Source organism: Perognathus longimembris, chromosome 1 (genome assembly GCF_023159225.1).
Source record: "Perognathus longimembris pacificus isolate PPM17 chromosome 1, ASM2315922v1, whole genome shotgun sequence".
Lineage (NCBI taxonomy): Eukaryota > Metazoa > Chordata > Mammalia > Rodentia > Heteromyidae > Perognathus > Perognathus longimembris.
Genome location: NC_063161.1, coordinates 64,822,755 through 64,846,001, shown reverse-complemented (window position 1 = coordinate 64,846,001; position 23,247 = coordinate 64,822,755). Strand labels below are relative to the sequence as shown.

General features: G+C 42.4%; 1 protein-coding gene across 1 annotated transcript; it reads left to right on the top strand.

Annotated features, from left to right (window-relative positions):
• Positions 1 to 9,764: 9,764 nt before the first annotated feature.
• LOC125366161 (UBX domain-containing protein 4) lies at positions 9,765 to 12,178 on the top strand. The gene is made up of 2 exons (XM_048366646.1): positions 9,765 to 10,091; positions 10,229 to 12,178. The coding sequence occupies exons 1-2, from the start codon at positions 10,010 to 10,012 to the stop codon at positions 11,674 to 11,676; spliced, it is 1,530 nt and encodes a 509-aa protein (XP_048222603.1). The 5' UTR covers positions 9,765 to 10,009; the 3' UTR covers positions 11,677 to 12,178.
• The last annotated feature ends 11,069 nt before the right edge of the window (positions 12,179 to 23,247 follow it).

The following is a 23,247-nucleotide window of genomic DNA, read 5'->3' as shown; positions in this document are numbered from 1 at the left end:
CCCAGCTTTTGGGTAAGTCATTGGGGATTAGTTGGAAATTACATTGTGCCTATCACCCCCAAAGTTCAGGTCAGATAGAGAGGATGAATAGAACTCTAAAGGAGACCTTAACCAAACTAACCCTTGAGACTGGCAAAAACTGGATGGCCCTTCTACCATTTGCCCTTCTGCTGGTACACTGTACACCATACTTTAAGGGCATCACACCTTATGAGATAATGTTTGGGAGGCCTCCTCCCCTATGCCCTAAGCTTGGTTCTGAAGCCATAGCTGAATCGTCTAACCAACATTTGTTACAGTCCTTACAGGCCCTTCAGAGAATCCAAAATGAACTTTACTCTCAGATCAAGGCCGCTCATGAGAAGCTGCCTAAAGATGCCCCAGCCTTACACCCTTTTGTGCCAGGACAGGTGGTGTGGGTAAGGTGACATAAGACTGAGTCCTTGGAGCCCTGCTGGAAAGGCCCCTACACTGTAGTCCTGACCACTCCTACTGCTGTCAAGGTAGGTGGCCTAGACCTGGATCCACACCTCCCATGTCAAAGCAGCTAACCTGACCGAGGAGGACAAGTGGAAGGTGGTGCAATCTGGTGATGACCCACTAAAATGGACATTTGTGAAACATTTGAACTAGTAATGTTCTTGTAACTTTGATAAAGAGTAAGAATGGGCAAGTTTAAGTTTAAACTCCGAGTTTGAGCATTACCAAATTTTTGGAGGTTTTTTTTAAAAGACTTAGGAATCAAAAATGCATTTCCAGTCTGTCTATAGGCATTTTGTAACAGTTTTCAACAGACCCACAGAGGACAGGTGATTCCTAACATTGGCCCTTAATAAGTTCCAGGTAAGAGCATACTTAAAAACTATTTCTGTGTGGACTACATTGTTGCCTTAATTGGAGTAAAGTGGCCTCTTGTAAGACTCACTGATCTGAAATCTGCGGTTTGAAGCCAGCCCAGGCAGAAAAAGGTCCCTGTGAGAGTCTTGTCTCTAATCAGCCAGCAGAGTGCTGGGAACAGAGTTGTGAGCTGCTTTGAGGCTCAAAGTGGTAGAGTGCTAGTCTTGAGCTGGAGAGCTGAGGGACAGCACTCAAGCCCTGAGTCCAAGTCCAGTGATGGACCAAGAGAAATGCCAAAGGTGCATTTACCTCAGAGTGGAAAAGTTACTCCTGGGACAAATGGAGCATCCAGAGGCAGCAAGCCACTGCTTGGATGGCAGAGACAGTGCCAGATCTCAGAGCCACCTGCGTTTGGATTTTCAAAAGTTAACCGAAGGTGGGAGGTCCTAAAAGAATAGTTTGTAAACGTGCCTTTCTAAATGCCCATGCCTATCTACTGGGCAGGAGCTTGCCAGTCATCTGTGATAGTGGGTAGTAAAGCTAAGATATTGGGGAGACATTCTTCCTGTGGTAACCTTTCCACTCCTCTAAGTTAACTGGAGTTGAGGAGTTCTATTAAGAAAAACATGCATGGCGGGCTACAGAGTCACTCCCAGAAAATGCTTGGAGTGGGAGGTGTATCCAAGTGTATTAGAGTGTCCAGATGAACTAGGGTATGACCTCAGAGGAGGTGTGCCAGTGACCTAGGTAACTGGATGGAGATTTAAAACAGGTGAGAACACCTGTAGCTGTCCTGGGGATGGACCTCATAGATAACCAGGTTCTTTCTGGGTACAAGCTTAAGAGCAGCAGTCACATCAGACTGGCTCTTGTATCAACCTTGCTCTCCCCAGAAACCTTTGGGTGGAGTCATGTTACAGTCCAGGCAAGATTAAGCTCTCCAAGAAAAATCAATGATTTGATTTTTATGTACAAGAAAAAAACTGGGGGAATGTAATAGGGAGGTCAGATCTGTCCAGTGCCATCATTAGCTGTGGAGGAACTTCAGGTTGACTCCAGCTTAGATTAGAGCAGAAGCCAACTCCATCTCCACTAAGCCCTCCCCCACCCTATTCAGGGAAACTCCTCTTTATTATGATGTTATGTAGATTGACCACCTGAGGCCTGGGAGCTTCAAGGGAACCTGTGCCCTTCTATGAGTAGGCGTATCCACCTGCATCATGTGAGCCCAGCCAAATCCATAGGCCAATTCTAACTAGAATGATAGGTTGGTTCAAACAGATATTATGAGACAGACTTTAACTCTATTGGCCACCTGCGTGCGGCCTAGCCTGCTCTGTAAGTGTTGTATCTTCACTGGTCACCTGCACGTGGCAAGTTTGTCTGTGATGTTTGCCTTATAACCAGGCTGGAAGGCCACACGTATGCGCAGTTCCAGCTCCTGAGTCTGGGCTGCACACATGCAGCCAGTTCCAGCTCCCAAGTCGGGGCCCTGATCCTGCACACGTGGTCCGCAGTTTTGGCTCCTGAGTCTGGGCTGCAACCCCTGCCGAGCCAGCCGGCAGTGAAAAGGAATCCTGAATGAGGGGGGCGAGGATTAAAGAAAAGGAAAAATACAAGACAAGAGAAAAAAGACAAGAGGCAAAGATGGGGTACAGGAGGTCTGCATCTTGAGATTGAAACTGAAGACTGCAGCCCCGTTTATTCTTAACATCCAGCTTTTATGCAGTTTGGGAACCAGGGAATGGCATAGGGTTACCAAAGTTTAAGAAAATAAGAAAGCTTTTAGGTCGGTAAATAACAGGAGGCAATAAAACAAGACAAGGCTGAATGGTAAACATAAACCAGGTGCCTATGGACACAGTAACATCTTGGTAAGTGCTGGCTGTCAATTAAGCCAAATCTTATCGCATTCCTTGTGATAACAGCACAGCCAGAGGTCAGGATGAGCTTAGCTGCTAGCTCGGCTCCCGACAGTTCCCCCGTCTTTTTATTAAAAGAAGCGAACCCGCCTGTCTTAGGTGGGGTGGGTACCCCAGCCTGCCTTTCCTGTCTTAGGGTCAACTTCAGAGCAATGCTGAAGCCCCATGTCTTAGGTCGGTCAAGGCTGGTACCGCCTCATACCCGTCTCTGGCTGCGGTTCCTCTCGGGGAAAGTTCATTTACTTGGAGCTTGATCTTATGCAGCTGGCTGGCTAAACTCATGAAAGAGTTTTGCAATATGCGTACAATGCAAGGAAGGTATAGGAAAGCCATCAGCAAAAGTATCCCTGGGCCGAGCAATGTCATTAGCAGCCCCTTAACGTTAGTTAAGGAAGGGACATACTGTTGAAGTTGTTCAAACAATTCTTTTGTAGTTTCTGCCACTTTAGAGTCCAAAGGCGGAGCTTGTTCTAGTCCGGCTATTTGTCTATGGAGTTGAAAGAGATCTAAGGACAAGTTATTATGGTGCCAAATACCATTTAGATGTGCTACAACTTGTTCCCAAGAATAGCTCAACCCATTATACTTATGGAGGGTCACACAAATAAAGTCAAACCCAGCATGACAGCACACCTGTTGCAAAGGTTGTAAGGCACGAATTTGTTCTCCCAGTGACAGCACAGATTCATACAATGCTTCTAATTTTTGTTCTATTTTATCATCAATCCTGCCTTGAAAGTGCAGGGCTTGCGTGGTATTATGAGCAAGCTGATTAACATAGTGAACTGTCTGCACATTTTGTGTTAGAGCCACAGTGGCCGCTGCAGCATAGGGAGCTAAGGAAATAAAGGCTACAATGCTTGCTATTAGTAGCCCTACAAATTGTCTAGGGCGCATAAGCTCTTTTAAATGTTTTAACACTTGAATACCTGTTTCTTCATACCAAGCTTCAGATAAGTTTACAGGAAGCATAACAAATGGTGGTTGCTTAATAACAATTACAGAATCAGTAAGACCACTATACAAGCAATTTGTAAAAGAACAGTTAGTGCAAGTAACATTGAAGTACATGGCTCCTATAGAAATATTAAAAGGTCCATACATAATAGCATAAGGGGGTGATACACAACTCATAATATTTTTTAAAGAAGTAGAGTGGGCCAGGAGATATTATTCAGGGAAGCCACTAACATCCAGACATGACGTTGAGGGTGTCCATAAATCCACCACAGACCTGGGTTGTACTTCTTGGTGAGATTCACTCCGGACCAGTCTATCAGCTGAGAATTAGTTCCTGAAATATTGGTTATAAAAGGATGATCATGTCTACACTTTATGGGGTGCAGTTCTCCCGTGGATTCTACAATTTGAGAAGAGTTGATGCAGCGAGGTATCATGAAGGACAAGGTAGAATTGGCATGTACAGGAAACCCAGTAGGCAATGAAGTCATTCTTATATACTAGACTATTATCAGGAATCCAAATTCTATGATTTATGGATTGCATTACAGTACAGCCTGGAATATAGCTGTTGGAATCAGTTGTAAAACATAAAGGGGTTCCAATGCCAGGAGCTGCAAAATCTCCCATCTTAACATGTTGGTCAAAGGGTCTGGAGCTGTACCGTACGCTGATCTGTTAACATGGACGAACACCTCAGCTCCATCCCAGGTCGCAGGGTGCACAATCGGTGGATCTGGCACGTAAGCCCAGTGGGCCAGCGCTTGTACCGTTCTGATGAGTTTCCACAATCCGAACACAATGCTCAGGTAGCCAGCGGGCATCATTTTCATCCTGTGAAAAAACACAGACATGTCCTCGACCCCATGTCAGTACCCAATGCCAACACTTGTTAAAGGATCTTTCCACTTAACTTGGGCAAAAGCTCTTTGCTCTCTCTTTTCCCAAAACTGCTGTGCTGCAGAGTGGCCATTGCAGTCCAAATTTAAAAAATTTAGTATGAATAAAGCATGAGAAAGTATATTAACAGGAGAGAAGGGATATAGTTCCCCCCCTTTTAATTTAGAAATTTGGTGTTTTAACAAACCGTTGGCCCGTTCGACAATTCCTTGACCATGAGGATTATAGGGAATTCCTGTAGAGTGAACAATTTGGTAAGATTTGCAAAAAGTTTGAAAAGCTCGTCCAACATATCCCGGACCAATATCAGTTTAAATTTGTTTAGGAAGTCCCATAGTAGCAAAGCAGTGTAAGGCATGGGAGATACAATGTTTGCCAGCTTCCCCGCTAAGAGGAGTAGCCATAATAAAATTAGAGTAAGTGTCTATTGTAACATGGACAAAGCAGATCCGTCCAAAAGAGGGGATGTGGGTAACATCCATTCGCCAAACATGGTTGGCCACTAAGCCTCGGGGGTTAATGCCATTGGAGGGCACAGGTAGGAAGGTAGCACAGCTGGGACAAGTTTTTACAATTTGACGAGCTGCCTCACGAGTAATATGAAATTGCTGACGTAAGGCACGACTGTTTTGATGGTGGGCAGCATGTGATTGCTTTGCCAAGTCAATTTGAGTGAGAAAAATGTGAGTAGCCTCATCCGTAATAGCATTGCCCTCACTTAATGGTCCAGGAAGCTTAGTATGGGCACGTATAAATCCAAAAAAACATGGACAGGTGCAAGAGTGAAGAAGAAGTTGTATCTGGCAAAAAAGAGTTTGGATAGTGCAATTAGCTGTACCAAGAAAAGGGACAGTTTCAATGACCTGAAGGGCTCGAATAACATAATGACTATCCGAATATAAATTAAAGGCTTTAGTAGGTAAAAGTGTAAGGGCCTCTAAAACTGCTTGAAGTTCAACTTCCTGGGCAGAAGAAAGACCAGTGTCCCAAGATTTAGTTTCACCATCAATAGTAAGCGCTGCTGTTCCTTTAGAGGATCCATCTGTAAACACCAAGGCAGCCATAGAAAGAGGAGATAGAGATACAATCTGAGGAAATATAAAGGTGTAAGAAGAGGCAAAGTGAAGTAATTTGTTGGAGGGAGAATGATGTGAAATTATGCCCATAAAATTGTCCCAAGCATTGGCCCAGGAATCACAATGAATATAAAGCCATTCTTGCTGTTGTAAAGTATAGGGAATATAAATAACCTATGGATCTTGTCCAAGATACTTACAAGATTCCACATGGCACATATGGGACTAACGTGGCTACCAATATATAATAGGGAGTTAACACTTTTGAAGGAGTAGCAGGCAAGGAAAGCCATAAAAGAGGTCCCTTCTGCCAGAGGACCGCTGTTGGAGAATGAGGTGTAATTAGAATATAAGCTTCCCAAGGGGCTGAGTAATCAATAGCATTTATATGTTGGGACGAAATGGCAGAATTTACTATGCTTAAGGCTTTAGTTGCTTTAGTTGTCATTTCTCTGGGAGATGTAGGGTCAGGGTCCCCCTTTAATAGATCAAATAAGGGTTTTAATTCAGCTGTGGATAATTTAAGATAAGGGCAAAGCCAATTAATATCTCCCAGAAATTTTTGAAAATCATACAAAGTATGCAAATTAGAAGTCTTAACCTGTAATTTCTGACTAGTAAAATAATAAGCACCCAAAATATGACCAAGAGGGATTTTCATTTTTCTCTGCCTGGGCTGGCTTTGAACTGTCCAAGGAGTCTTAGCCATAAAAGCCCTTTTTATTTCCAAATAAAGCAACAGGAGATCAAAAGGAGTAGAGTTTACCTGTAAGTTGCTAAGAATTGACCACCAAGTAGTTGCCAGAGTTTTGCTGTAACACTTAAAGAACAGCAGACTGAATGGGATCCATGTGCTATTAAATCAAATCATATTATTTAACCTTACCTTACTGGCACGTGAAAGAGAAAACAAATGAATAACAATAAAAGTCTCAGTTTCAGTGGATCTGAAGCGGCTGTGTCTTCCATCCCCAATTAGCAGGCCAGCAGGAGAGATGGCTTGTGTCTGGATGAGGCTGTATTAGAGTTCCCTGGATAGGCTGTCACATTTCCTGCTTGTTGCCTGTAAATTTCTACACAGACTGGTTAAGGGCATTTTTTTTGGCCAGTCCTGGTCCTTGGACTCAGGGCCTGAGCACTGTCCCTGGCTTCTTCCCGCTCAAGGCTAGCACTCTGCCACTTGAGCCACAGCGCCGCTTCTGGCCATTTTCTGTATATGTGGTGCTAGGGAATCGAACCTACGGCCTCGTGTATCTGAGGCAGGCACTCTTGCCACTAGGCTATATGGTTAAGGGCATTTTTAAACAGATTTTTGAAGGCTTGAGCCTTTAACCATCTTTCTAGTCACAAAATCCACACAGATTGAAGGACAACCAAGTCTGCTCTCTGTAGCAGCCAGGGCAGTTTCTGAGTCACAAACAACTCCCAGTTTGGGAGCCTACTGTGGAGGCAGCTTTCTGTAGCCACAGACTGCCACGGTCCACTCAGCTAGCACACATGTAAACCTGTATCCTATAAAGCAAAATGTTAATTTTGGGTCAGGGAAATTTAGGTTAATAGTCACATCTGTGCAATTATTTCAAAATGACTCTGGTCCTTTGATCTTAAAGAGTTTATGAGAGCACAGCGAAAAAAGAAAAAACAAACGGAGAAGCAAAATCTTAGTCTATACTAAAGAATTGTCTGGATTAGATGTACACTTGACTCAGCATAGACAGACATAAAGAATAACACACTGGTTTTACATCATTGTACTTATACCACGTGCTGTATATTAGAACCTTTTGGAGTTTCTCTTAGACACATTTGTTTGCTCCCAAACATGATCAGTTTGGATTTGAAACCTGTTTTTTGTTTTGTTTTTAAGTTTTACCAACAGACAGACATAGACAGATACATACACATACAGACAATGTGCACACATTTTAGGGCGCACTTAGAATTGTTCTTTAATTGGCCATGTAAGTTTTTCTGGAATTCCAGTGGCAAATGATATTATTTTGCCTATATTCTAGAACCACGTGGTTAGATAATAAACAAAAAAAAACCTTTTCAGCAAACCAAAATTTTCAGATCATCTGAGAAGCCACATTTTGAGAAACCAGTTTAGCTCCCAAGGGGAGCTTATGGGAGACAGGGTATGAACACAGACAGTGAGCTCACAGTAAGACACCTTCATCTTTCAGCATTTGAATTGTAAGGCACCTTTGAAATGCAAGGCCACAGGACTCCAAGTCCCTGCCCATCCTCCAGGAATTTGGCATGCTTGTCACCTGGGGGATGGGCAGGCTTCCACCCCAACCAATCCTATTGTTGACCATGTGCTCAATGCTAGAGAAAGCTTACAATCTTTGAGTCTTTTAAAGCAGATGTTAAACAAATATCAATACACATCCTATGTCACAGGCCGAGTTTAGAGGGAGGCAGAAAAAGAGACAGAGAGAAATTCGTCTGCCTGAGCACTCATAGAAGTTAGGTAAGTCCTGCAAAATATTCCAAATATATAAGATTGGGCTCAAACTTGAGCAGCTTTCCTGAAGCAATTTAGACTGTCCCCCACTTGATGAGTAACCAGCGGAGCTGAACTAGAGATCAGTTGTCTCCAAACACCCACAATCGCTGATCTCCTTGACCTAGCCCAGTGGCTTTATGGAAAATGTAAGCTCCAGGCTAATGGTCACTCACCCTGGTTGGGCTTTCAAATCTTTCGTGGTGGATGGAAATAAAGCACTGTCAGGAGAAGTTACCTCGGTGGTGTTAGCATTTCCCTAGCCTCCGGTTCCTCCCCCCTGTGAGTAGCCTGCACCTAGGAGAGCTGTAAGTCTGCCAGGACTCCCTTTAAAGGAGTTTGTTGTTCTGGATGAAGCTGTGATAATAGAGCTATAACTGATTTCAACATATTCTCAACATGGGTCAATCTATCTTTAGTAGGCTCATTGCATAATTCCTCCTCAGTGTCTGAGCCATCTGAGTCTTCCTTAATGTCTAGCCCAGTGGGTTCAGGTCTTGTTAGTTTTCTCAGCTCTTCCCGGGCAGCAGCATATGCTCCCGGAGCTGGGCAACACTCATCAGGTCCCTGTTCAGTTTCTCCAATTGACTGAATGAATATAATCTGTTCGTGTCTAGGATCTAAGCAATCTCGGACCAGATACCAAAGAATAACAGCATCCAATGGGGTTTTATCAGGGCCATATCCATCATAATATTCCCAAATCTCTCTCTCTCTCCTTTTTTTTTTTTGCTAAGTTTCTAAGTTATTGGTTCCTTCCTCCAGGAACTGGGGGCATGCTTCCTCAATAAAGTAAAAGAAAATGTTCTAAGTGACCTTGGCCAACTTTCACTGCTCGGGCATTAAGCATGCCTTTGGGGGCCTGCACGTATAGCATGCAGCCTATACTTTATCCCATAATTTCTTTTTTTTTTTTTTTTTTGGCCAGTCCTGGGCCTTGGACTCAGGGCCTGAGCACTGTACAGTTCCTGGCTTCTTCCCGCTCAAGGCTAGCACTCTGCCACTTGAGCCACAGCGCCGCTTCTGGCCGTTTTCTGTATATGTGGTGCTGGGGAATCGAACCTAGGGCCTCGTGTATCCGAGGCAGGCACTCTTGCCACTAGGCTATATCCCCAGCCCCATAATTTCTTACTCCCAACAATACTCTCTCTCTCTCCCGCTTTCCTTCCCAAGTGATCAGACGTCCTTACCTGAGCGGGGGTCCTCTGCCATCATCCCAGGCGTTCAGGTCCCTGTTCAGACGCCACACCTGCCAAGCCAGGCGTCAGTGAAAAGGAATCCTGAATGAGGGGGGCGAGGATTAAAGAAAAAGAAAAATACAAGACAAGAGAAAAAAGACAAGAGGCAAAGATGGGGTACGGGAGGTCTGCATCTTGAGATTGAAACTGAATACTGCAGCCCCGTTTATTCTTAACATCCAGCTTTTATGCAGTTTGGGAACCAGGGAATGGCATAGGGTTACCAAAGTTTAAGAAAATAAGAAAGCTTTTAGGTCGGTAAATAACAGGAGGCAATAACTCGTGTACACGCACCCTCTGTCCACGGAAGCGAAGCACTGAGGTGCCAAGCCGGCGGCGACGAGTCGTGTCACGTGACGCGGGGCGCGCCTGGACAAGCGCGCGGTTGCGCGTGTCCCAGGGAACCGCTGACTCGAGTGCGCGCTTGTGAAGAGTCGGAGGCGGTGGGGGGGGCCGGACCAGCCGAGGGTTGCGAGGGCTGCCGAGCCCGACGGAGTGGGTGGGTGAGGTCAGCTCCGGGATCGCGACAACGACATTTCGAGCCAGCGCCTGAGGCCGAGCGGAAACATGCTGTGGTTCCAGGGCGCCATTCCGGCCGCCATCGCGTCGGCTAAGAGGAGCGGCTCGGTCTTCGTGGTGTTTGTGACAGGTCAGGTAGACATTTATACAATACACAATGTACCAAGAACATATACAGTAGCCACGTGGCCTACGCCAAAGAAAATTCGCCTAGGGCTTTAAATGTAATGTCGACATTAGACAATATGTTGACAGTCTTATATGAACGTGATGATGAACAATCTACACAAATGGCTGCACGTTGGGAAGATGAGAAAGTAACAGAAGCATCTTCAAACAGTTTTGTTGCTATTAAAATTGATACCAAAAGTGAAGCCTGTCTACAATTTTCACAAATCTATCCTGTAGTGTGTATTCCATCTAGTTTCTTTATTGGTGACAGTGGAATTCCTTTGGAAGTAATAGCAGGAAGTGTTTCTGCAGATGAACTTGTTGCAAGAATTCACAAAGTCCAACAGATGCACTTACTGAAAGGTGAAACATCAGTGGCAAGTGGCAGCCAGTCAGAAAGTCCAGTGTCCACTTCATTTGCCTCATTTGAACCTAACAACGCTTGTGAAAATTCTCAGTCAAGAAATGCAGAAGGTTGTGAAACATCACATACTGCTCCTGATACAAAATTAGATACTGCAACAGGAGGAGAAAGTTCAAGCCATGCCACTCCCTCTCAAGAGAATAGTGGTTGTTCAAATCAGAGATCTGCTGAGGACCTCACCATCAGAGTGGAAAGATTAACAAAAAAGCTTGAAGATCGGAGAGAAGAGAAGAGGAAAGAAGAAGAACAGAGAGAGATTAAGAAGGAAATTGAAAGAAGAAAAACTGGAAAAGAAATGTTGGATTATAAAAGAAAGCAAGAAGAAGAATTAACAAAAAGAATGTTAGAAGAAAGAAATAGAGAAAAGGCAGAAGACAGAGCAGCTCGAGAGCGTATAAAACAGCAAATTGCATTGGATCGTGCAGAGAGAGCTGCTCGTTTTGCAAAGACAAAGGAAGAAGTAGAGGCTGCCAAAGCTGCCGCTGCCTTGTTGTCCAAACAGGCAGAAATGGAAGTGAAGAGGGAATCTTATGCACGAGAAAAAAGCACTGTTGCAAGAATTCAATTCCGCCTGCCTGATGGGTCTTCCTTTACAAATCAATTTCCTTCTGATGCTCCACTAGAAGAAGCAAGACAGTTTGCTGCACAACCTGTTGGCAATACTTATGGTAATTTTTCACTAGCAACCATGTTTCCCAGGAGGGAATTTACCAAAGAAGATTACAAAAGAAAATTACTGGATTTGGAACTTGCTCCAAGTGCTTCAGTGGTACTGTTACCAGCAGGACGGCCGACTACATCTGTTGTACACTCTTCCAGTGGAGATATTTGGACATTATTGGGGACAGTACTTTATCCATTCCTTGCCATCTGGAGATTGATTAGCAGTTTCTTATTTAGTAATCCTCCTGCACGGACTTCAGCAAGAGCAGCATCACCCGAACCTTTAAACCCTGCATCGTCTAGCAAATCAGAAAAAAGGGAACCGGTCAGAAAAAGAGTGCTGGAGAAACGAGGGGAAGACTTTAAAAAGGAGGGGAAGATATATAGATTGAGGACTCAAGATGATGGTGAAGATGAAAACAACACTTGGAATGGAAATTCTACTCAGCAGATGTAGTGCAATAAGTACAATATGTCAATGATCATTTTTTCTCTTATGATTTAATTCAACTAAAATTCTACTGGAGAAGTGGGTCTGCATTGTTTTCCAACTTACGTATAAAGGGTTTCTTTATTCCTGCTTTATGGCTGTAGGTTAAAGTTGTTTAACTCAGAAACATCAAGACAAAATGATTGGCTGCCAGGTCCACGAATGACCAACTGCTAGAAATCTAAAAAATTAAAAGGTTTGCCACAGCCTCCATCAGCTTTTTAATTATTTTCATAGATCTTTTGCCATGTGCTCTCACGTGACATGTTTTGTTTAGAATACTTTTTGCTTTAAGATTCCACACAAAGTAAAGCTAGGTCACTAACTTGAATCTTAGAGAATTTTAACTAGCCAATCAGATGATAACATAGGTTTAACATTTTTTGTCCCTTTTCATCAGCTGCAAGTAAAGTCTTGTAGTTTTTCATCTAAACTGAATAAAAATTTTCCAAAGATCAGAACACTCTTATTTTTGCTGTAAGCATCTTTTGTTGTACAGGGAAGGCTTTGATGATGTCACACATCAGAGTTTTTCCCCACAGTCCTCTCTGAAGCTGTCTCAGCAACATAGCTGGTTACTCTTCTTTACATATCTCTAGACAAGAACCATTTCTGATACATGGTGATTCCACATTACTCTCTCTCTTAGACCAGTGAGACATTTTGTTTGCATAAGCTTTGATCTTTGTCTTCATCTCATGCAAAATGGATTAAAAAGTACTAATCTACAACTCGTTTTTTTCTCTCACCTTTGTACTAAAGGTTTGTACTCAGCAATCACAATTCTGTGACCTAAAGTACCTGTGGTATAGAATGAAGATATATCTTTACTCATTTGGTTATTGTTAACAACTTGAAAGATATTCTGAATCTGATCACTTGCTACTTTATGCATATTTTTGACACTAAACTAATAATGTTTTAAAGGGAAGTATGGATGTAGAGTCTGTGTTTAGATTGTATTTAGTGTAAGAGGAATCTGACTATTTTGTAACAGGAAAACCTTTTCTCAGAAACCTTTGTTTTTCATATAAAGTGACTTTTAAAAATAAAAGTCATTGATTGCAAGGAGCCAGTGAGACAGGTAGTGCTGTTAGTAGGAATGGAAACAATCTTTCTGAAAAATATGGTCAGAAACTAAATATTTCATACTCTGGTGCAATAAACTTTTTCTAAGGAATGATCATAGTGCAGACAGAGTTGAGGTAATAAACATATTAAGTGTATTTATGTTACTTAAAAACTGGATACAACTAAATGCTTCTATCGAAGTAATTTTGGTGCAGAAAAATGGTACAATACTAATTTAGTATGTTTACTTATATGTTGGGGAAGACGCAGGATGCAGAGATGTAGGTACAATATGATCTCAGCCTTGTAAATATATATGTATAGATAGAGCGGTGTCATAATATATATGTAAAGAAAGAAAAAAACAGCAAAACATTAATGGTAAGAGTGGTTATATGTGATCGTAGTTTCTTTTTTTTTATACCCTTAAATGTTTCCAATCTTTTACAGTGATCTTTCCATAATTTGAAGAGTAAGTTTGAAAAAGAAATTCTTTAATAAGCTTCTATTTAAAGTTATCTTAAAAACTGCAGCAATATGTGATTTAAAGTCATACCCAGGACGGTTGGATGTGAGTATACTAATCAGTAACTATATTAGGAATATATTTGCCAAAAATGAGTACCTCACGTCAGTTTGTCTTGAAGAAAATAAAATAAAATCTTGGAAAATGTAAACAAACAAACAAACAAACAAACAAACAAAAAAAAAACAGGAGGCAATAAAACAAGACAAGGCTGAATGGTAAACATAAACCAGGCGCCTATGGACACAGTAAAACATCTTGGTAAGAGCTGGCTGTCAATTAAGCCGAATCTTACCACATTCCTTGTGATAACAGCACAGCCAGAGGTCAGGATGAGCTTAGCTGCTAGCTCGGCTCCCGACAGCAACCAAGGCCGGTTGGTTCACTTTTTGTTCATTTTTTACTTCCCCAATAAATCTGTCTTTTTGTCATCTTGTAGCTGGAGACTGTGTGGTGGACTCTTGGGGGAAGCAGGAATCCCCTCCCTTGGGGGGGAACCTGTTTCATTGTAGCGAACCCCCACTCTACTTCAATAATGAACATTTCTTCATGTGTTTATTTGTCAGTTTTACTTTTTCTGAGATGTCTCTTTAGCTTCTTTGCCCATTTACTGGTTGGTTTATCAGTTTGGGGTGGGATTAGTTTCTTGAGTTCCCTGTATATGATGGATGGACAGATGGGTCACTATGACACACGCATAACTCAGTTGGCTCCGCATGTCCACTGCTGCTGCCCCCACCATTGCTGCTGTTGTCTCCAGAGCCGCCGCCATTGCAGCACACCACTGTGGCCTCTGGATAAATCAACATGGCAAAAACTTAATAGAGAAACTTCAGAACTAAAGAATTTGCATAGACCAACTAGACATAAAAGGAATCTGCAGAATATTCCAATCAGCAACACCAGACTATACCTTCTTCTTAGCAGCACATTGATCACTCCCTAAAATAGATCACATTTTAGGATACAATGCATATCTATGTCAATTCAGAAATAATGAAATCATTCCATGCATTCTCTCAGACCACAGTGGAATCAAATTAGAGCTCAATACCAAAAGCCACAATAGAAAATCTGGTAACACATGGAGGCTGAACAACACATTACTGAATCACCGTTGTCCCTGAAGAAATCAGATTGGAAATTCAAACATTCATGAAATTCAACAAAAAGGAGCATACAAAACACCAGCTCCTCTGGGACACAGCAAAGGCAGTACTCAGAGGAAAATTAATAGATCTGAGGGCCTCTATCAACAAATTGGAGAAATTTCAACTCAGCAATCTAGTAATACACCTTGTACTCCTTGACAAAGAGCAACAAGCCAAACCTCAATAGACAGAAGAAATAATTAAAATTAAATTAGAGTTAAATGAATTAGCATAAAAACATAGGAAGAATAAACAAAACAAAGATTTGGTGCTTTGAAAAAATTAACAAAAATGACTGACACTTAGCAAAAAAAAAAAAAAAAAAAGGAGAGAACAGAGCCAATAAAAAAATCAGAGATGAGAATGGACACATCATGACCGTCATGACAGCAACAAGCAAGATCCAGAACATTATAAGGGAATACTTTGCTAACATTTAGGCCAACAAATTCAACAATATGGAATGGAAGAATATCTTGTAAAAATTGATATACCCATACTAAATAAAAAAGATTCAAACCAACTAAATAGATTCATATCAAGCAACAGACTAGAAATGGCAATAAGAGACCTCCCATCCAAGTAAGCCCTGGCCCAGATGGATTCACAGCTGAATTCTATAAGGCCTTTTAAGAAGAACACATTCCAATACACCTCAAACTCTTCAATGAAATAAAAAATGTAAGCTCATTACCAAACTCATACTATGAAGCCAGCATATTCCTCATCCCAGACTGGGATTCATCAAAGAAAGAGAACTAGACCCATTTCCTTGATGAACATTGATACTAAACTTCTCAATAAAATTCTGGCCAATCAACTCCAACAACTCATCAAAAAATTATATACCATGATCAAACAGGATTCACCACAGGGATGCAAAGCTGGTTCAATATTTGCAAACCAATTAATGTAATTCAACATATCATTAGGAGCAAGGACAAGAACCACTTGATAATCTTCCTAAATACAGAAAAAACATTTGACAAAATCCAACACTCCTTTATGATAAAAGCTCTGTAGAAACTAGGAATCCATGGTACTTTGCACAGATATAATTAAGATTGTATATGACAAGCCTACAGCCAGTATTATACTTAATGACGAAAAGTTAAAAGAAATCAGGAATGAGACAGGGATGTCAATACAGTACTAGAATTCCTAGCTAGAGCAATAAGGTAAGAGGTAAATATAAAGGGAATCCAAATAGGGCAAGAAGAAATAAAACTCTCTCTTCGCAGATGACATGATCCTATATCTAGAGAATCCCATAGACTCCACTTTCAAGTTACTTGAGATGGTTCCAAACTTCAGCAAAGTAGCAGGGCACAAAATTAATTTACAAAAACCAGTGGCTTCAATTTGTCATAGCTAAAATATGGAACCAAACCAGATGGCCCTCAGTAGACAAATGGATTAGGAAAATGTGGTACATACACACAATGGAATTTTATGCCTATATCAGAAAGAATGACATTGCCCCATTCACAAGGAAATGGAAGAACTTGGAAAAAATTATACTAAGTGAAGTGAGCCAGACCCAAAGAAACACAGACTCTATGGTCTCCCGTATAGGGAATAATTAGCACAGGTTTAGGCTAGTCACAGCAGAGGATCCCAAGAGCCCAATAGCTATGCCCTTATGAACGCGTAAGATAATGCTAAGTAAAATGTCCACAAACAAGGCCATATAAAGCTACCAGCACAAACATGTTCATTGCAGCATTATTTACCATAGCAATATGGGATCAATCTAGATACCCCTCAGTAGATGAATGGATCAAGAAGATGTGGTATTTATACATAATGGAGCTCTATGCTTCCATCAGAAAGAACGACATTACCTCATTCATAAGGAAATGGAAAGACCTGGAAAAAAAATCTTATCAAATGAAGCCAGACCCAAAGAAAGGTTGCATAGTTTCCCTCATATGTAAAAACTAGAATATGTCTATGATATTCTTAATAAGGGATCTCAACAACTCAATTGCTTAATACATAGTATCATATATAGTGAAGTGTACCAACATGAATTCCAAGATATGGAAACAAAGGGTTTCTTATTATGTCCTGTACATAGATTTTTTTTATTTTTATTTTTTCTTTCATCTCTCATTTTTTTTTTTTTTACCTTGTGTCTTGTATATAAGATTATTCGAACAGGGGAAGGGAAAGAGAATCACAGAAACAGTAGGTTAAAGGATGAACTAATACAATAATGATACTCAATAATAGGTTGAATATCAACCTTACAACTTGGGAGGGAGGGGAGTAGGGGGGGTAAGCAGGAGAAAATGAAAGATGGGTTAACATTGTATAAAAACAAATGTAATAATTCCCTTATTTCTGTAAGTGTAACCCTCTGCTCATTACCTGTTAAATAAAGATAAACATTTATAGAAAAAAATTATAAGACAGCAAAACCTGAACTCAGCAAAACCTGACTTAGATGAATATAAAATTCCTTTTTAATCTCATGTTGTCATATTGAGTATAAATGTTTACATACCGTGTGTATGTGTGTGTGCATATGCATGTGCCTGCCTATCTGTCTGCCTGTCAGTACTGGGGCTTGAACTCAGGGTCTGGGCACTTTCTCAGCACTTTTTTGCTCAAAGTTGGTGCTCTATCCTGTGAGTCACAGCTCTACTTCAAACATTTTGCCAATTAATTGAAGGCAAAACTCTTATAGTCTTTTCTGTCTTGACTGGCTTTGAACCACAGTTCTAAGATCTCAGCCACTTGAGTAGCTAGGATTATAGACACGTGCCACAATGTCCAGTGCATTTATTTATTTATTTATTTATTTTGTGGCCAGTCCTGGGCCTTGGACTCAGGGCCTCAGCACCTTCCCTGGCTTCTTCCCGCACAGCACCCCTTCTGGCCATTTTCCATATATGTGGTGCTGGGGAATTGAACCCAGGGCTTCATGTATACAAGGCAAGGACTCTACCACTAGGCCATATTCCCAGCCCTCTTTTAGCTTTTTGACAAAAGACATTCAAACTGGGCTGGGGATATGGCCTAGTGGCAAGAGTGCCTGCCTCGGATACACGATACATGGATACATGTGTAGGAGGCAAGCACTCTTGCCACTAGGCCATATTTCCAGCCCCAGTGCAATTATTTTGAGGATCCACCACACTGTTTTCCAAAATTCCCATCAAGATATGCAAGAAGGCTTTCTTTTTTCTGCACTTTGTTTACTAATACTTGCTATCTTTTAGCCATTTTTTTCTTTTGCCAGTCCAGGCCTTGGACTCAGGGCCTGAGCACTGTCCCTGATTTCTTTTTGCTCAAGGCTAGCACTCTACCACTTGAACCATAGCACCATGTCTGGCTTTTTCTATATATATGGTGCTGAGGAATCAAACCCAGGGCTTCATGTATACAAGGCGAGGACTCTACCACTAGGCCATATTCCCAGCCCTCTTTTAGCTTTTTGACAAAAGACATTCAAACTGGGCTGGGGATATGGCCTAGTGGCAAGAGTGCCTGCCTCGGATACATGAGGCCCTGGGTTCGATTCCTCAGCACCACATATATAGAAAATGGCCAGAAGTGGCGCTGTGGTTCAAGTGGCAGAATGCTATCCTTGAGCAAAAAGAAGCCAGGGACAGTGCTCAGGCCCTGAGTCCAAGGCCTAGGACTGGCCAAAACAAACAAACAAACAAACAAAAGACATTCAAACTGAACCCAGTAAGATGGCCATTAGTGGCTCACATCTATAATCCTAGGTACTCAGGAGGCTGAGTTCTGAGAATCATAGTTAGAAGCCAACATGGGCAGAAATGTCTAAAACACTCTTATCTCCAACTAAGCAGCAAAAAAAGCCAGAATTTGAGCTGTGTCTCAAGCAGTAGAGTACCAGCTTTTTGCCTAGTCCCTGAGTTCAAGGCCCACTACTGGGACAACAACACAAAAAGAAAATCTCAACTACCAGGGTGACATGATAATGCAGACACCATTATTTCATATTTTAAATAATTAAGAATTATTTAAGAATAACTAAGAATTTTGAGAAACCAAATGTGTTCTTTTTTTCTTCTTTTTTTGCCAGTGGTGGGACTTGAATTCTGGGCCTGAGCATTGAAATGTGTTCTTATATTTACTTATATTACTTATGTTTAGGTTACTTATGTTATCCAAGCCCAATTACTCAAGGCTTTTTATACTGAGATACATATAATATGAGGAGGAGATAACTGACTCTCAACATGGAGATAATGGAAACCCTAGCAATGTTTTCATGCAAAATAATACTTACTTATATAAAAAGGTGTTAGGACATCACTGGTGGTATACACCTGTAATCCTAGCTCCTTAGGAGGCTGAGATCTGAGGATAGAGGTTCAAAGCTAGCCCAGGAAGACGTGCCCAATGAACCAGAAAAAAGCTGGAAGTTCAAGTGTGACTCAAGTGTGACTTAGAGAATCAGAAAAGAGGTGAAGGTGGTGGGCAAGACCAGACTGAGGAGAAAGAAGGTGGTGCAGAAGAACTATTGTGAATGTCGGAGGAAGGATCCTCAGAGATGGCATACTCCATAATTCTATCACACAACGCTCTAGACAGAAAGAGACTGTAGCAGCAGACAGCAAACTGCTCCTGGCTAGAGGACTAGAGGGTGGACTGCTAGGGGCGCCCTGGGGATGGGTGGTGACTGAAATGTCCTGTATCTCACACCACTTCTGGCATGGTGTTGCCATTGGTGGAGCTTGAAGGCACACAGGGTGACTGCATTCATGTACACAACACCAGTGAGTCCCTAACCATCTCCATATAAGAACTTCTGCATATGTATTTTTTAATTTTTATTGTTTTTTTTCCCCAGTCCTGGGGCTTGGACTCAGGGCCTGAGCACTGTCCCTGGCTTCATTTTGCTCAAGGCTAGCACTCTGCCACTTGAGCCACAGCACCACTTCTGGCCATTTTTTATATATGTGGTGCTGGGGAATTGAACCCAGGGCTTCATGTATATGAGGCAAGCACTCTTGCCACTAGGCCACATTCCCAGCCCTGAATATTTTATTTTTCAGTATGTGTTTTAATTCAACATGTCAGTTCATGAGTGCAGTGCATCTTGACCACTGTCACCCCTTCCATCATTCCTCCCTCTCTCACAAATCCACCCCCTCCTCAAGTCACCTGGTTCTGTTTTCACCTGTGTACACTGAATATTATGACTGCATTTGCTCACCCTTCCTCTCTCCACTAGTCTGTTCCCCATCACCCTAATTACAAAGCACACGTTAGCTTCCTGGTGTTCATTTTAACCTGTTAGTAGCTCAAGGGAGTTGCACCATTGGAACCCTTTAGTCTACTTGTTTGTGTAAATATGTTCATGAGCCTCCACATGAGAACCTTAAACACACAGAGGAAACAGGAGCAGGAAGGGAGCAGCAATCAGCAGTGAGAAAAACACATGGACCTGGGCAGACACAAAGAAGGAACCTGGAGACACAAAATCCAGAGGAAGAAAGGCTCTAATGGTCAGGTGAGATCTAGCAAAGTATGGTGGCCAGTGGGCGGAGAGCTGGACACATTTATTAAACATTTCCTTCTACTCTGAATGTCCTTCCCCTAGATGTACTTCAGCTTCCAGGGCTGGCTGAGTGACCTTGTCTCTACCCTGCTTTGATCTAGGTGGCAGGGAAGGCTCTTTCAGGATGTGGTTCCTGGTATACACTTAACTGCAGTCCACTCTTCTCTCTGCTAGCTGACCCCTTCTGCTGTCCTATTGCCCACTCTGTGTATCTAGGGAACTTCCAAGTGCAGGGATTTATGATTATAACACGAACCATAGGCTGTATTCATGGTGTAAGCAATTTCCACTCAGGGTCAGATGGCCTGTGTGGACAATGGACCCCTCTAGCTGATTTCCTCCATGATTCTCTATACAGTACAGCTTAGAGCTGTCTGTACTGATGTGAAATTAACCCAAGGAATTATAACATATAGCCAAGATAAGAAGCACATAACAGAGTCTCATGAATTTGGATACAAAGTCCTAGGAAGCAAAAATGAGCCACAAACAGGGACACAGGGAAAAGGCAGGAACCGGGAGATGAAGGCCCAGGTAGAGGAATAGGTGAAGAATGCCACATCTTCTTCTGGGCACATAGATGAATGAGGATGAGTGAGGGGCTCTGCTATAGTCTCTGCATGCGAATTTCATGTGATGCTCACCTGTGCTGAGGCACCGGGTACACAGGGTCTGTCTCCTTCTCTATAAGAAATAACTTTGCACCAGCCACTGGTGACTCACACGTATAATCCTAGCTACTCATGAGGGTGAGATCTGAGGATATCAACTCAAAGCCAGCATGGGCAGACAAAGCAAGAGACTCGTCTCTCCAATGGACCAGCAAAAAACAGCAGTGGACCTTTTGCTCAAGTGGTAGAGTGCCAGTCTTCAGCAAAAGAACTAAGTAAGAGCATGAAGTCCTGAGTACAAGTGTCATTATCAGCACATTTAACTATCGAACTAAATCATTAGTTAATTTACTAGTTAATTCTTTCATAACAGAGACCTAGAAATGCTAACTAATTTGCCCAATATTGCAGGAATAATTCTCAAACTTCTTTTTTTGGTCATGGGGCTTGAACTCAGGGCCTGGGTGCTGTCCCTATAAGCTTTTTCGCTCCAGGATAGCACTCTACCACTTTGAGCACCAACTCTGGTTTTCTGATAGTTAATTGGAGATAAGAGTCTCATGGTGTTTCCTGCCCAGTCTAGCTTCAAACCGCAATCCTCAGATCTCAGCCTGCTGAGTAGCTAGGATTCCAGGCACGAGCCACCAGCTCCTGGCATAAGGAGACAGGTCTAAGCAATATCACCTTGTCCTCACAGCCATCTTGGCACCCAGCTGGGTGATGGGGGCTTTCCACCCAGCTCCACAGGCCTAGAGGTGAGACAAGCCATTCTTTGAACTGCAGATGCTTAGGTTCAGGAGATTCAGGAGAGCTGGGCTTCAGAGAATAGCAGATGTGTCACATTGTTTAGACCTTCTTGATCTAGAGGGTTGCTTTGTATATATATAACACTTTTGTTAAGTATTTACCCCAACATGGGATTTTCTGTCTTTGAAAGCTTGGTTCAGGCTCGATTCTGGGTTGCATGTCTTCATGATAGGAGTCTACCTGCAGTCACAGGCTCTCCAATAGACTCTCAATTCCACCTCTCAAAATGTGGCTTCTTGGTGTCTCACTGATCGAGTTCCCTTACAGTGTAAAGTAACCCCTCAACAAAATAAAAATTAAATGAAATTATGCAAGTTCAGGACTTCAGGCTTCAAATCTTCTGTAGGCTCATAATCATATAAAAGGATCTCAAGTAAAGTAAACACATAGTTGAAAGTGAATTTGAAACCACACCTAGCCCCCTGTCAATTAGAAATAAATCACAGGAGGGAGGGAACAAGAGAGGAGGGAACAGCTGGTACTTAGCAACAGGAATGAGCTTTACATATCATTGGATATATGTAAAGTTAACCTTGCTGTATATCACCTCTAAACAACAAAAATACATTATGAACAGGTTTTATGCAGGTATGAAACCAAGCTGGTAGACCACAGTCCCCAACTCTACAAGTCCCATGCTTGACCCAGCACCTCAAATAAAAAGACTTGGTGACACTAAATAGTGACTCAGGAAAGGAAGAAGAGGACCAGCTGCCCCGACGAGGTCATTCCCACCACCAGGCCTCACCCTGGGAGGGCAGTGGAAACCCACTTCCATGGCCACCACTATCTTTCCTCCCTGGGGGCGGGGCCATTCTCCTCTCCTGGAATCTAAGCAGGCCTTGAGCCTGCTGGGACCAGGAGAAAGGGGTGGATCCACCCTGTGCCCTTCTGAGTGTAGCCAGTACAACATGGCAGCTCCTACTTTTGTTCTTGGTCAAGAGTCAGGCCCAAAGAAGTATGTTAAGACTCCTAAATGGAGGTGGGGGTAGAGAGAGAGAGGGAGAGGGAGGAAAGAGGTGGAGGTGCGGCTTAGTGCCACACATAGAAGCAAGGTCTTTTAGGACCCTCTGGCACAGCCAGAGTGGCCAGCCACAGCCTAAGAGTGACCCCAGCTGACCCTCTGTGGAGCTACCCAGCACAGCCTAAAAGTCAGAGGGAGAAATGACCAGTTGCTTCTGGTCTGAGTTTTTGTTTTTTTCTTTCTTTTTTCTTTTGTCTTTTTGCTGGTAGGTCCTGAGGGCCAGGGCCACTGTCCCTGAGCATTTTTAATCCAAGGCTAGTGCTCTACCACTTGAGCCACAGTTCCACTAATGGCTTTTTGGGAGTCCATAATTGAATGAGTGTGATACATTTTCTTCACTAGCTTCAGATCACAATCAAAACCTCAGATCTCAGCCTCCTAAGAAGCTAAAATTACAGGTGTGAGCTACTAGCACCTAGCAACAAGTCACTAAGTTTGGCAATGGCTTGTTCCATAGCAAAAGTTAGTGGAAGTACTTTCTGGGGCCAAGATGTGGTAGATGCTGGGGCTGGGATGGGGGAAGGAACAGAACTAAGAAGGCTTCCTGCCATAAATGAGATTAGGCCCCAAGGAGACAACACTCCCCAAAGGGTCATATACACGTTTACACACATACACAAATCATTAGAACAGGAATACAGAGATGGTGCTATATAAATATAAATGGGGAGGGGCAGTAGTAGGATTCGACTTAAAAGCCTCACTTTTTCTAGTTGGACTTTCTATTGCTGAATAACCCGGCCCCTTTTGCAATGACTGTATTTCAGATAGGGTCTCTTTTTCTGCCCAGGCCTGCACATACACAT